The following is a 13,731-nucleotide window of genomic DNA, read 5'->3' on the forward strand; positions in this document are numbered from 1 at the left end:
GGAAAAGCCTCTCATAGTACACACCGAAAATATCATAATAATGCAAACGTTATAAATTGGCTTTGATAATTTCATTGCACAAACGTAACCAATTGAATCCTAGAGTTTCAAAGGTGACCGATTGAATCTTGAAATTTCATAAACCTAACAACTTAAATCATGAGTCTAACAGACACGTACAACGTCAAAAATTTCAAGTTATTTAATGTAACGTTAGAGCTAATGCCTAATGGTGTGACTGTGAGTGTCTGTGGGACTCGAGGTTTAATTTGTTGTATCTTTTAAATTTGAAGGTTTAGTTTATTATTTTCAAAATTTCAAGGTTTTATTTGTAGAACCCTCTAAATTATAGGTTCTAAAATATAATTTTGTAAAAGAAAAAAAACGACACTTGGAAAAAGAAAAGGAAAGGAATTTTTTTTTTTTTTTTTTTTGGAGAAAAAGGACTCTGCTTTTAGATTAAATTACAAAAGGAAAGGAAATAGAAATAGAATTTTTACACCATCACCTCTTGAATACATTGAACTTGGTTTGCTTTTCCTAATCTTCCCTTCTCTTCTACTTTGTTTCGATAATTATTGTATTGAAATATGAGACTTTGTTAATTAGTTGGCATCGCAAACAATATTCTTTTGCTTTTTTTTTTTTTAATTCTTTTTTGCCAGCTTCTAGATTCGAGTGGTTTTTATCTTGGAAACTTTATTAAGAAGTTTAATATGTTTCAAAATTGAGGGAGACAGAGGAAGATGATAAGAGTAAAGGAAAAGGTTCAATATTTTACACAACTTGTCATATGGTGAATTATGAATGATAGAAATATGGACCTTTTATTTATATTTTTTTTTCTCTACCACTTATAACTCCCTATGTGACGAGTTGTTGCAAAAGTGGTATAAATGTTGTGGTATCAACATTTTTTTTTTTTTGTTGAAATATATTAAAAATTAATACATTATGATCACTTTCTCCTCTCCTCTCCTCTGTTGAGCCTTTTCTCTATATATAGGAAAGCTATTAAATAAGTGTTCCTTTTATGTTTTAAATAATACTACCTAAAAATTTCGGTAATAAAAATCCTTTTCCCACCCTAATTTGATGTTTTGATCTAGTAGTGGAAGAATGAATTAAAATAAAGTTTGTCACGTAAGAAAGAAAAAAAGAAATTTGATAAATATTGAAAAATGTTGAGTTTCAACCTTCAACTAGCTAAATTATCTTATTTTAAACTAAACAAATTATATGATTTTAGTTAAATTATGAAAATTTTCTCATTTTAAATTACATAGAATTTTGAAGTTTGAATGCACAATTTTTAAGTGTTGTATGTACCATACGTACACTTCATTATTTCCCTAAAAAGGAAAAAATAAAAAAAATAAAAAGAGAATAGAACCATAAAAGGAAATTCCTTCCCTCACCTTAACTACAAAAAAAAAAAAAAAAAAAAAAGAGAGAAGAGGGGCACAAGCTAATCCACAACTTTTGCCGCAATATTATCCATGTGATAATCTATAAGTTGTAAAGAAAATGTGATATTACAAGTAAAAGCTATCACTCTGGACTAAAATTGTGGCTTTGTTTATGGTGTTAAAAAAGAAAAAAGAAAAAGGTAACTCCTTAACTGCCACGTTCAAGACCAGTGGGAAAGGCGTGACTTTTTTTTTTTTTTTGTTAAGTTCTGATTGGACTCACTAACCTTTCGCTCTCACTCCACTTCAGTGCCCCCTTCTCTCTTAAGTCTTAAGTCTTAACTCTCTTTAAAAATTCTTTGCTTTCCCAAAACCCCCCAAGTAAGAACTATAAGAAGTAAACCCAGAAGCCCAAAACCCCACAGAACACAAACACAAACATCACACTCAACTCAAACCCCAAAAAGCTGAACAATTTCCCATTGCCCATGTTTAGGTATGGCTTTAATCTATGCTTTTTCTTTTTTCTTTTTTCTTTTGTTTCTGTGTTTTTAACTTGTTGGACGAAAACCCATTGAGTTTTTCTTGCTCAATTTTGAGTCTAATGTTGTTCCAATTGCTTACTGCATTGCTTGGTTTCAGACCCATTTGCTAAAATTGCCTAAATTTATGTCCTTTGTTTTCAAAATCAAATCTTTTTGGGTCTTTCCTATATAAGATCACCATGCAAGTTATTTGAAGACTTTTGAAACTTATTGCCTACTGCTAACTTCGCTGAGAAAATTGAGGGACATAAAAAGAGTAAATAAATTATGGGGTTTTGTTGAAATTTTCTCACATTTTCATATTTATCAAAATTCTGACTTTATTGCTTCATTCCTTAGTTGTTGACTTGCAAGAAGAAAGTCCATATTGTTTCAGTAAGAAATAATAATAATAATAAATAAAAACCCTTTCATACTATGTTAATTGCTATATATAAACTTGGTTAATTGTGAGAAACCGCATCCAAAATGCAGTGTCTACATTAATACTTTATACTACTTACCAAATAGATGCTAATCTTCTATATATCACCCCTTTCCTTAATGAAATTTAACCATCTTTGAGATATTGTTTTATTTATGTGATAAATTTGTAATTTGGTAATTTTTATATTCAAATGCTCAAATGATAGTGATGGAAAACGGAAAATCCCCGGCTGATGTGGTCAAGAAGACAAACCTTGCACCTAAATCTATTATATTCCAAAAGTTTGGTAGCAAGGCTTGCTATAAGGTAGAGGAAGTACAGGAATCTTATGAAAAGGGATGCCCAGGGTTGGCCATCCCACAGAAAGGGCCCTGTAGTTACCGCTGCATCTTGCAGCTGCCAGAAATTACAATTGAGTCAGGAATATTTAAGAGAAAGAAGGATGCTGAGAAATCTGCTGCAGAGATGGCTATAGAGAAGGTTTTGTTCATCGCCCTTTCCATTAATTACCCCTGCTATTTTTCTTATTCATTGTCTGGCCAGTACTTCATATATTGTCTCACTTGTGATATCTACTTTTGTGGGAACAACACTTGGTAATAACCATTTTTGTCCTTTTTTGGGGGGTTAAATTACTTCTTCCGCAGCTAGGCATCCAAATTTCAACTGATAGTCCCACTCCACAGGAAGCATCAGATTTATTAGTTGAACGTCTCACATATCTATTCTCAAATGAGGTTAGTGGTTTGAATTGGCAAAAAATTGTGAATAGCTTTTTTTAATATATTTATATATATATATATATATATATGTATATATATATATTTTTTTTCAATCTTTCTTTTCCTACTACACAGGGATTTGTACCTTCATTCATTTTTGGAATTCAAATAACTAAGAGTAGCTAACTTTGTTTCTATTTTAATTAATATATAGTTTGTTGGAACAGTGCATCTTTGGTAATATTGTAATGATAATTACTTAGGAATAAGAGTAAGTATTACACATAATCCAAGAAGCTGTAATAGAGTAATTTTTTTTGATGAATAAACAAGAATAAAAGCAGGTGGTGCTGTAATAGAATAATTATTCCTATGCATGTGTTGGTGATAATAAATGACTGAATATGTAATTCATAGTTTGGTATAGCTTGATTTGATGATAGAATGAGGGTCATATCCCAATCAAATTTCCTAAAATACTCTTATATAATTATATTGTTCTCTTTGTTGATCTCACTTAACATCTGCTTATGTGTGATAAAATTATTGTAAAATCAATAAACTAACAGATGTGCTAATAGTTTGGCGAGGTTGGGACTCAATCAAATCTCCATTTTTGTGTTGTATGATGGTCCACCAGTGGACTTGTTAGATTTTTATCTTTCGGATTGAATGGTGTGTTTGTAACAGGCTTTGTCCTGAAACTTTTTTGGTTCTTTAGTTTTATTGAATTTCCTTTCTACCAAAAAAAAAAAAAAAAAAAGGATTGTCCTTTGTTCAAAGTTGTTATCTCCATAAATGTCTAAAACGATTAAAACTTCCCCTAAATAATTTTTTTTTGATAAGTAAAACTTCCCCTAAATATTTAATTCTAAGAAGCTCACATGTGGAAACTTATAAAAAAAAAAAAATCTAAAAAATGACAAATTCACTTACTTGAAAAAGTTGATATATAAAACAAGTTTGATTTTTTGGGGTGAAAAAATAATACATTTTCAATTAAAAAAAAAAAAAAAGTTAATACATATTTGAAATTTAAATTAATACATATGGAAAAATGAGTTTGTAATTTTGTTTGTTTGTTTTTTCTTAATTAAAATTCATATCATAATACAATTGATTAGACTTATACTTGTCAACAGTTTTTTTTTTTTCTTTTTAATAATTAAATATAACAATCAATAATTATAAATGTTACCTTTTTATTGAAGAAAATAATCTTACTCTTCCCGACTATAGTGAGAGAGAACAATCGTTTTTTGGGGAATTTCAATTTTTTGAGCTACGTGACTTAAGGAATAATTATTAAGGACCTTTTGCTAAGGAATAGCTATTCCCTGTAATGAAACCGTAACCAAGCAACTAAATGGTGATTACAAAGGATAGTTATTCCATTCTTGAATCTATTCTTGTGTACCAAACATGCCCTTAGTCATGTAACTAGTGCGTCATGATATTTCTTTTTTTGGCCTTTTTGGGGCAATCTGAATCCCTGACTACTGTGCTTTGCGTTTCTTCTTTTTCCCTGAGTTTTACATGCCGATGGATTGCTTATTAAATTACTTAGACAATTAAGCATTTATACGATTTTTTATGGAGCCTTACCTTGATTTGATTTTTATGTAGCTTTGTGCTTTTCTATGTTGGCATTGATATAATTAATTTATCTGTGTCTTGTGAGGTGTCATTTTAGAGCAACTATACAGATAGAGGATGACTTCTATAGGCTCATTTTGTTTTCTAAACCTTCGTTGATGTTATAGTATAAATACATCCTGCTGCAAACATTTTTGGAAATAAAATTCTATGTTACCTTGGGTATATTTTTTGTCTCTGACCTTCTCTGTGTTGCTTTTGTGTCATGGTAAAGTTCCTCTCATCTGATCCACCCCACCCCATTAGTGGTCACTTAAGAGCAGCTTTGGAGAGAGAAGGTGATCTTTGTGGGTTGGTTCCGCTTTCTGTCATGGCTGTCTATGATTCAAAGCTTAACAGTCTTTGCAAATGCATTAATCCAAAGGTGGAGTCAAATCCATTCTTGGTTATTCCATTGATTATGAGGGCCGCTTCAAGATTGTCTGAGCTTGTTGCTACGTCTGAGGGGCAGCTTTCGATTTGGAGGAAAAATTTATACCCTCCTGAAGTTATAGAGTCATCAGTTGACCAACAATCTGGCGCCCCACAAAGCACTTTAGTTGAAGCCATACATATTCCATGTTCACAGGAAAAGGCCATTGAACTTGTGATTCTTGATATTTCCTCAACAGGGTATTACCTGGATGTTATTGCCAAAAAACTTGACTTAGCAGATGCTGCTAAGGTTCTGATCTCCAGGTAGGGTGAAGCCATTTAATAGCAGAGCCTAGGAGGAAGGAAATTTTCAATGCTTAAAGTGGCTTTCTTATATCTGAGTCTTACTTTTGGTATTAATCCAGTACTTGGTTTTTTAACAGGGCTATTGGTAAAGCTTCTTCTGAGACAAGATTGTACTTCGCTGCTCATCAGTCATATCTGATAGAGCCATCATCAGATCATCCTAATGCAAAAGAAGCTCTTCATTCTGAAGTATCATTAAATGCAAGGGCAAGTTATTTGTCCAGTCAAGATATATATGGTGACGCAATTTTGGCATCCATTGGATTCACTTGGAGGTCCAAAGACCTTTTCTATGAAGATGTATCCGTGCAATCATATTATAGGTCTCTTCTGACTTCATGTATTTTATTGATTTTTTTTACCATATTGATCCTTTTCAAGTGATTTCAAAAATGATAATTTTATACTTAAATGAAGGACTGCTAGATTACACAGGATTTGTAACCCACTAATCCTAACCAATTACAATATGAAATTCAATAAATCTAAGAAATCTTAAAAAGATTCAATGTGGATGTTGCCTTGACTGTCATTTAATTATACATTGACTGTAACATGCCTTCCAAACTCTTACACCTGTGTTTATAGAACCTGCCTTGTCAACTCCAAATGATACTTGATCGTTATGTTTTATCCAAATTAATGCAGAAGCATAAAGAATCTGCATTTATTTAGTACTTTTGTGCAGTTTGCTCTATGATCAGTTTAAATTCCACAAATCATGTTTCATGGATACTTTGTTGGTGAATTGTCTGAACAAAATTTATGAATCTTTTTTTCATTTCCTCATGCCATTTCAGTATATTATGATACATATTCTGTTTTATTTGTGTCTACATTTCTAACTTGTTTCATATCTTTACTCTTTATAATTAATTAGCTCTTTTTTTTTGGAGTACTGTTTTGTTAATATTGTCTCTCAGTTGGGTAGAGTCTAATATTTAGCATTATGATAATTGTATTAACCATTTAATTACTTTTATTTTTGCGCAAATGATAAAAAATTACAAATTACAAAATCATAGGGGAGATCACCATTTTTGTGAAGCCTTCCAAGAGGTTGGAGTTGTTTAGGAAACCTCTGAAGGTTTCCCAAATTTTTTTTTTCTTTTCTCATATTTTTTTAGCCTTCTTGTCAAAGAGTAAGGTGGAGAGTAAGTTTCACATGTACAGCTACTGTGCCTTTTGCTGAATTATTGTGTAACCATGCACCCTTGCCTAAATTAGTCATAATTAGATGGATTTCAGGATGCTCATAAGTAAGATACCAGGTGGAATTTACAAGCTGTCCAGAGAAGCAGTGCTAACAGCAGAGTTTCCTTTGGCATTCACTACAAGAACAAATTGGAGGGGTTCTTTGCCAAGAGATGTCCTGTTTACATTCTGTCGTCAGCATAGGCTATCTGAACCAGTCTTTTCTACTATAAGTACTCCTTTAAAAGCAGTGTCTGAGTCACCTGGATCAAGCAAGAAGTTGAAGGTTACAGACTCATCTGAAGAAGAGACAGAACGTGCAAGTGGAGGTGCTATTTCTACTGATGCCAGGGAATCAGTTGAATCAGCAGTCAGCTATCAATGTGAAATAAAAATATTTTCGAAGAGTCAGGATTTGATTATAGAATGTTCCCCCAAAGATTCGTTTAAGAAGCAGAATGATTCCATCCAGAACACTTCTTTAAAAATTATCTCCTGGTTAAACATGTATTTTAAGGACCTAAACTTGCCTTCAGAGAAGCTAAATAGTACTGCCAATGTCCTCGATGTTCAATTTTCTCATGAAAATTTTCTTAAGGAGTTTGTGTTGTCTCGATCAATTCATACTGTTCACCATGCTGAGACTGAAGGGGTCAAATTTCTAGAACCAAACACTATGAGTATGCTAAATACTATGCCAGAACAAGGAGTTCAATCTTTAAACATTGAGGGACCAGATTCTGGTGTCTGCCCTTCCAATGGGTCCTTGTTATGTATTAGTTATTCTGTTTTTTTGGTAACAGAAGGTGAACATATGAAGGAAAATCTTGAAAGTAATCCCAAGTTTGAGTTTGAGATAGGGGTTGGAGCAGTTATTCCCCATCTTGAATTAGTTGTGACTCTGATGTCCGTTGGTCAGTCTGCTTGTTTTAAAACAGAGTTGCCCCCTGAAGAGTTTATTTTAGCTGCAGCTGTTAATTCTGCAAGGACTCTTTCATTGTTATCTTCAAGTGAGCTTCCCTATCCTTTCATTGTAGCTACATGAATCTGACTCGTAATTATGAAATCGATGAATTCTTAACAATCTGAATTTTTATATTGATGTTCTCAGTCTCAGTTTCAAAGTTGATTGCAAGGTGGTTTCATTATGTTGAAGGCATGCAATTGCTTGGTCATGCCCTGTTGATTGGCTGACATTGTTAAACATTTGCATCTGTTAAAAAAAGAAATCATTTGACTGAGGTGAAAAAGAAGATCAAATCTTAAAAAGCTGCACACTGAGAATTCTCTCATTGCTCCTTGTTGTTGGTAGGAGATTATGAAAAATACATCCTATTTTACTGCAAGGAGGCAATACAGCAATGTTGGTTTATTATTAGTGTCAACAAGAGATGCATGATTAAAAATGAGGGAAACAACTTCTTTCAGTTTCTCTTTTCCTTCAAAACTGTTTTCTCTAAGACAATGGAACATGTTTTGAGAAATATAACAAATTCTATGTTATGTGGCAACTTATGAGTGAACTTTTTGACATATTTCATTTGTAACTGATTACCAACCTGTAGTAAGGGCCTATCTATTTTCTTTCATTTCTTTTACTTCGAGTATTGATTCTGAGATCTAACTAACTGTGCACTGTCTTATTTGTTCTCTTACATGCAGAATCCTGCTGCTTGGAGTATTCTATAAGATTGTTGCAGGTAACAGAACCTCTGGAAGACAGAATGGAGCAGGCTCTTTTCAGCCCTCCACTTTCAAAGCAACGTGTGGAATATGCAGTGCAACGCATCAAAGAATCTGGTGCCACTACTTTGGTATGCAAGCATTTCTCATCTGTGAATTTTCTGTGCTGATATGTTAAATTTAGTTGATCTCTGTTTTATCTTCAGGTTGACTTTGGATGTGGCTCTGGTAGTTTATTGGATTCGTTATTAAATTATCCAACTGCTCTGGAAAAAATTGTTGGTGTTGATATTTCACAGAAGAGTCTAGGTCGTGCAGCAAAGGTATGAACCATTTACAGCTGCTCAGTTTTGCATAGTTTCCTTATTAAATCCCAAAATTTTCTTTTGAGTAATGGTCACTCCATCTTAGGTTTATTACCTATTGGAGTGCATAATGTCAGATTTTCTGCTAAATACCTTGATTATGTTCAAGGGTACTGGTTTCATTGTTTAATTGGCCAGTCTAATCATTGAGAACCTTACAAAGAAAATGTTGGTCCTTTGCTGAATGTGTGTGTGTATATATATATATATATATATATATATATATATTATAGACACACACAAACACTAGTCATGCTGGAATGCATGCCAATATGTGGTTGTTGGTTTCTTACGAGAATGATTTCGTTGGTGTTAGCCTAAACCTCTTGTCATTTCCATTTAGGAAATTGATGTCATACCAAATGGATGTATACGCTGTAGAGTTGAACACTTGCCTAAAAAATAACCTTTTTTTTTTTTTTTTGATGGAAAAAACAACCAATTTAAAGGTTGCAGATCTTTAGAGGATACTTTTGACTTTGTTTCCTTGGTTTGAGTGCATTTAATTTCATCCATCTGTTTTGCATGGTGTATACATTAAGAATAAAACCTTTTCATCCTTGTTAAAAAAAAATTAAAAAAATAAAATGTTCTCCCTTATGTAAAAGTTTGTGGATTTTATCTCTGTTTTTTCTTTCTACTATGATGTTTCATTCCTTTACAGTTAACCACGTGCTTTATCTGAGGATCTTGATTCTTGTTAGTACTGCAGATTCTTCACTCAAAACTGAGCAACAATACAGGCATCAATTCTGCCATTCTTTATGATGGTTCCATCACAGATTTTGATTCCCGATTATGTGGGTTTGATATTGGCACTTGCTTAGAGGTATTCTATTACCCTTCTCAATTCACTTAATTTTTTACTAAAATGCATAGTTTCTGTTACCTTATTTTAGCTGTTGAAATGTTTCCATTCCTGCCTTTTAAATGGCAAATACAATGGAAAATTATAGGATAAATTGCAAAATACACCCCTAACGTTTAGGGGTGATTGAATTTTACACCCCAACGTTTCGAAACTTTGATTTTACACCCTAATGTTTGGTTCCGTTAGCAAATCACCACCCGGTTAGTTTTTTGCTGTTAACTGCCATGTCATCTTGCTGACGTGTTTTTTTTTTTGGCCAAATAAGCCTCAAAACGACACAGTTTCAATAGCAATGAAGTGATGACCTGGCACATACAAAACGGTGCCGTTTGCCCAAAGAGAAAACCAAAAAAAAAAAAAAAAAATCTGCAACTTCCCCGTTTCCCCACCAAACAAAACCCAGCCCTTAGCTCCCTATCCTAATCATGGCTGAGTGCGGTGGAGCAGGAGGAGAGTGTGGAGGCTTCGGCAGAGGCTTTTGTGGAAGACGCCCAGAGGCGACGGCGGACTTGGTGGACGCCGCCATGGGAGACGCAAGGAGGAGGAGAAGTGGGTGCCAGTCACAAAGCTTGGACGCCTCGTCCATTCCGATAAGATAAAATCCCTGGAGCAGATCTACCTCCACTCGCTAACAATTAAGGAGCACCAGATCGTGGACAAGCTCTGCCTTGGTCTCAAGGACGAGGTCATGAAGATCTTGCCCGTTCAAAAATAGACCCGTGCCAATTAGAGAACTTGCTTCAAGGCCTTCGTCATCGTTGGTGATAACAACGGCCACGTCGGGCTCGGTGTCAAGTGCAGCAAGGAGGTTTTTTTTTTTTTTGAGATAACAGCAAGGAGGTTTCTACTGCTATTCGTGGCGCTATCATTTGGGCTAAGCTCTTTGCCATTCCTGTTAAGGAAAAAGTTGATGAGGATCAACTTTGAGATTTTCTGTTTGGTGGGGAAACGGTGAAGTTGCAGATTTTTTTTTTTTTCTTTGGGCAAATGATACCGTTTTGTATGTGCCAGGTCATCACTTCATTGCCAAACTGTGTCGTTTTGGAGCTTATTTGGCAATAAAAAAAAATACATCAGCAAGATGACATGGCAGTTAACAGCAAAAAACTAACTGAGGGGGTGATTTGCTAACGGAACCAAACATAAGGGTGTAAAATCAAAGTTCCGAAACTTTAGGGTGTAAAATTCAATCATCTCCAAACGTTAGGGGTGTATTTTACAATTTACCCAAAATTATATGCTATATATTTTCATCCAAAACAATAAACTGGCTCCTTACTGGTCCTGATTGACAGTTGAATCTTTGGAATTACAGGTTATTGAGCATATGGAAGAAGATCAGGCATGTCTGTTTGGAGATGTTGTGCTGAGTTATTTTTGTCCAAAGGTTCTTATTGTTTCAACTCCAAACTATGAATACAATGTGATACTCCAGAAATCTAGTCCACCAAGCCAAGAAGAGGATCCAGATGAGAAAACCCAGTCACAATCCTGTAAATTTCGCAACCATGACCACAAATTTGAGTGGACTAGAGAGCAGTTCAACCACTGGGCAACTGAATTAGCTGCAAAGCACAATTACAGCGTTGAGTTCAGTGGGGTAGGTGGATCTGCTGACTCGGAACCAGGGTTTGCTTCCCAGATTGCTGTCTTCAGAAGAATTTGCCCTCCTCAGGGAGATGATCTTTTTAAGAATGCAGATACAGGACATCATTACCAAGTTATATGGGAGTGGAGTAGTTCAGCATCTTCTAGCTGACAACTTCATCTTCCTTATACAGTCCATTTGGAACGTGTCAACCGGGGTAGTGCGTTTAATTTTATTAGAGCTTTAGGCCTCCTAGACTGAGTAACCAATTTTTAGGTAGGGAAATATTGATTGGATCAAAAAGAAAATGCATGTGTATGCATACAGATGTGCCCCCAAAACTAAAGCAATTTCTTGTCCCTTGCAAATTCATTGTCGGCTCTCTTCTTTCAATTGCTTAATATAGACTTATTTTGACCCATATTTTTGGATATCATACCTGCAAATCAGCTGATGCTTTCTTTGGTCCATTCACTCACTGCAGATCGAAGTTTATTTATTAAATTATTTATTTTTAAATCTTCTTCCCATGTTGATTCCAAAATCTACACCTGTGGCAAGTCTCGTCCTGGCAATAAATGTAATGAGTTTGTGTGACTTAGTGTTGTTGCATGCAAATAGCAAAATTAAGAAGGGTGAGAAAAATAAGAGTCCTGAATTAGTTAAATTTTTGTTGTAAAACTACACTATTTGTAGAATTAGGGGTTTATCCATATAGATGGTGGTATTCTATGTTATGGGATTAAATTAGGTCTTTTTTTCTTTTTGAAGCAAGGATTGAATTATGTCCTCTTACATAGAAAAGGGAACGAGTCATAATAGATCGTGAGGAAATGGGATAATGCTTCCCTTTAATTGTGTCGAGTCATTGTAGATGTGTCATAGGAGTTTGTTCTTAGAGTCGTTTGTAATTCTTGGTAGTAGGAGTTTTTTTTGTGTGTCCGTTACTAGGAGCAAAAACCCTCGCCGCCGTCTTTACTGTTGCTCCTATTCCACTCTTCTCCGCCGGCTGCCTCTCTTCCTCTTCAACCACATCATCACCATACGGACTTGCATTCCGTCGACGCGGAGGAGATCGATTTCTTCCATTGGGCACCCTTAGCCAGTCTCCGTATTGATATTCCAACGTGGTAGCCTTTTTTGATTCTTCATAGTGTGCTGGACAGTGTCTAAGATCATGCCCAAGAACTCCACAGAAATGGCAGAACACCGACAGCCTTTCATACTTGTAGTCTACCCAATGCCTCCGTCCATCCAACCCCATTAGGAATCCACCTCTTCGGATGGGTTTCGAGATAGGAAGCGCAACCTTAACTCGTAAAAAAAGATTTTGTTCATCAGTTCGTCGTCACCGTTCAACATCCTCCACAACACCCATCTTATTTCCTATCTCCATCGCCACCTTTGAGGCCATCATATCGAATGGGACTCCCCATATCTGAATCCACATTGATGCATGCTCCAAAACTACATTTTTAGCGCTCATTCCTGCCTTCCACCGAGTAAGCATCAACAGTTGGTTATCGAAACACCACGGCCCTCCCCGGAGAATGCGATCAAGATCATATTCAGATTGGAACTTGAATTGAAAAAGATTTGAGCCCACCTCAGATATCTGCAACTCTTTATCTAATCCCCACGCTTTCTGGAGGGTAGTTTTAGCAGCTTTTCGATTGTATGGTTTACAAGTAAGGAATTTTCCTATCAAGCTTAAAACGCAGCTATCCATTTCCTCCGTTCTGCCCTCCTCCGAAACCTGTATTTCTTCTTCTTCCTCCGCCGTCAACTTCAGGTTTACCGTACTATTAATCACATCTTCAGCCATGGTTGTTTTCCTCAAGCACTACTGAACAGCCACCACAACGTTATACCGAATGTATTTTATGTGACAAGTGGTGGTAGAAAGGTAAAGAAGGTTAGAAAGATTTTAGGATGATGGAAAAACCCTAGGAATATCCCAGGGAGGTAAGGCTCGTTTTCACGAGAGGGATAGCTCCTACAGGAGGAGAGGTCCGACACTAGGCGATAATAATTAGTCCTTACATTTTGGTTTAGTTGTGTCCTAGTTTTTAGTAGAAGATTATGTGAAAGTGAGTCCCATGACTAGAAGTTGTTGATTGTATATTTGTATTTTGTTTGGGAGTTGTTGGTTCCTTCTTCCTTGTTTTTAGAATGTATATATTGTGGAGTCTTTTATTTTTTATTTTTTATGTTGGTCAAGTATTATTATTATTATTATTATTATTTTTGTAAGATTGGTCAAGTATTATTGAATAAAGATTTCGGCATTTTTTCTTCAAAAATTAGAACCCATATGAGGTTGGTATAAGCTTTTGTGTGTGTGGAGAATCTGTTTTTATATGAGCTAGAAACTTTGAAAGAACTATATATCCTGTCTGACAATTAACAAATGATAAAGTCAGTAACATAGCTTGGTCCCAAAGTTGAAATTAAAATTATCTTTCTTAGCCCCAAACACAAAATATCACTTACCATTCATAAAGTGCAAACATCACTTGAGTTCTCATGCCGGGACATCATTTAAACCGTA

At 35.0% G+C, this 13,731-nt stretch overlaps 2 protein-coding genes across 4 annotated transcripts; one reads left to right on the forward strand and one right to left on the reverse strand.

Moving 5' to 3' along the window:
* The first annotated feature begins 1,691 nt into the window (after positions 1-1,691).
* Positions 1,692-11,650, forward strand: LOC115989792 (small RNA 2'-O-methyltransferase-like). Of its 3 annotated transcripts, none has more exons than XM_031113664.1 (10): positions 1,694-1,905; positions 2,600-2,861; positions 3,029-3,118; positions 4,974-5,437; positions 5,557-5,802; positions 6,728-7,683; positions 8,336-8,487; positions 8,563-8,679; positions 9,434-9,550; positions 10,908-11,650. In XM_031113664.1, exons 1-10 carry the CDS (start codon positions 1,898-1,900, stop codon positions 11,349-11,351), a joined length of 2,856 nt encoding a protein of 951 aa, XP_030969524.1. In that variant the 5' UTR covers positions 1,694-1,897; the 3' UTR covers positions 11,352-11,650. The 3 variants fall into 3 exon arrangements, with proteins under 3 accessions (XP_030969525.1, XP_030969524.1, XP_030969522.1); XM_031113662.1 differs by having other exon boundaries at positions 1,695-1,905; positions 2,587-2,861; XM_031113665.1 differs by lacking the exon at positions 10,908-11,650 and having other exon boundaries at positions 1,692-1,905; positions 2,587-2,861; positions 9,426-9,544.
* An 878-nt stretch (positions 11,651-12,528) lies between these two features.
* On the reverse strand, positions 12,529-13,005 carry LOC115990910. The gene has a single exon (XM_031114678.1). The coding sequence runs from the start codon at positions 13,003-13,005 to the stop codon at positions 12,529-12,531; it is 477 nt and encodes a 158-aa protein (XP_030970538.1).
* Between the last annotated feature and the right edge of the window lie 726 nt (positions 13,006-13,731).

Source organism: Quercus lobata, chromosome 5 (assembly GCF_001633185.2).
Source record: "Quercus lobata isolate SW786 chromosome 5, ValleyOak3.0 Primary Assembly, whole genome shotgun sequence".
NCBI classification, from domain to species: Eukaryota; Viridiplantae; Streptophyta; class Magnoliopsida; order Fagales; family Fagaceae; genus Quercus; species Quercus lobata.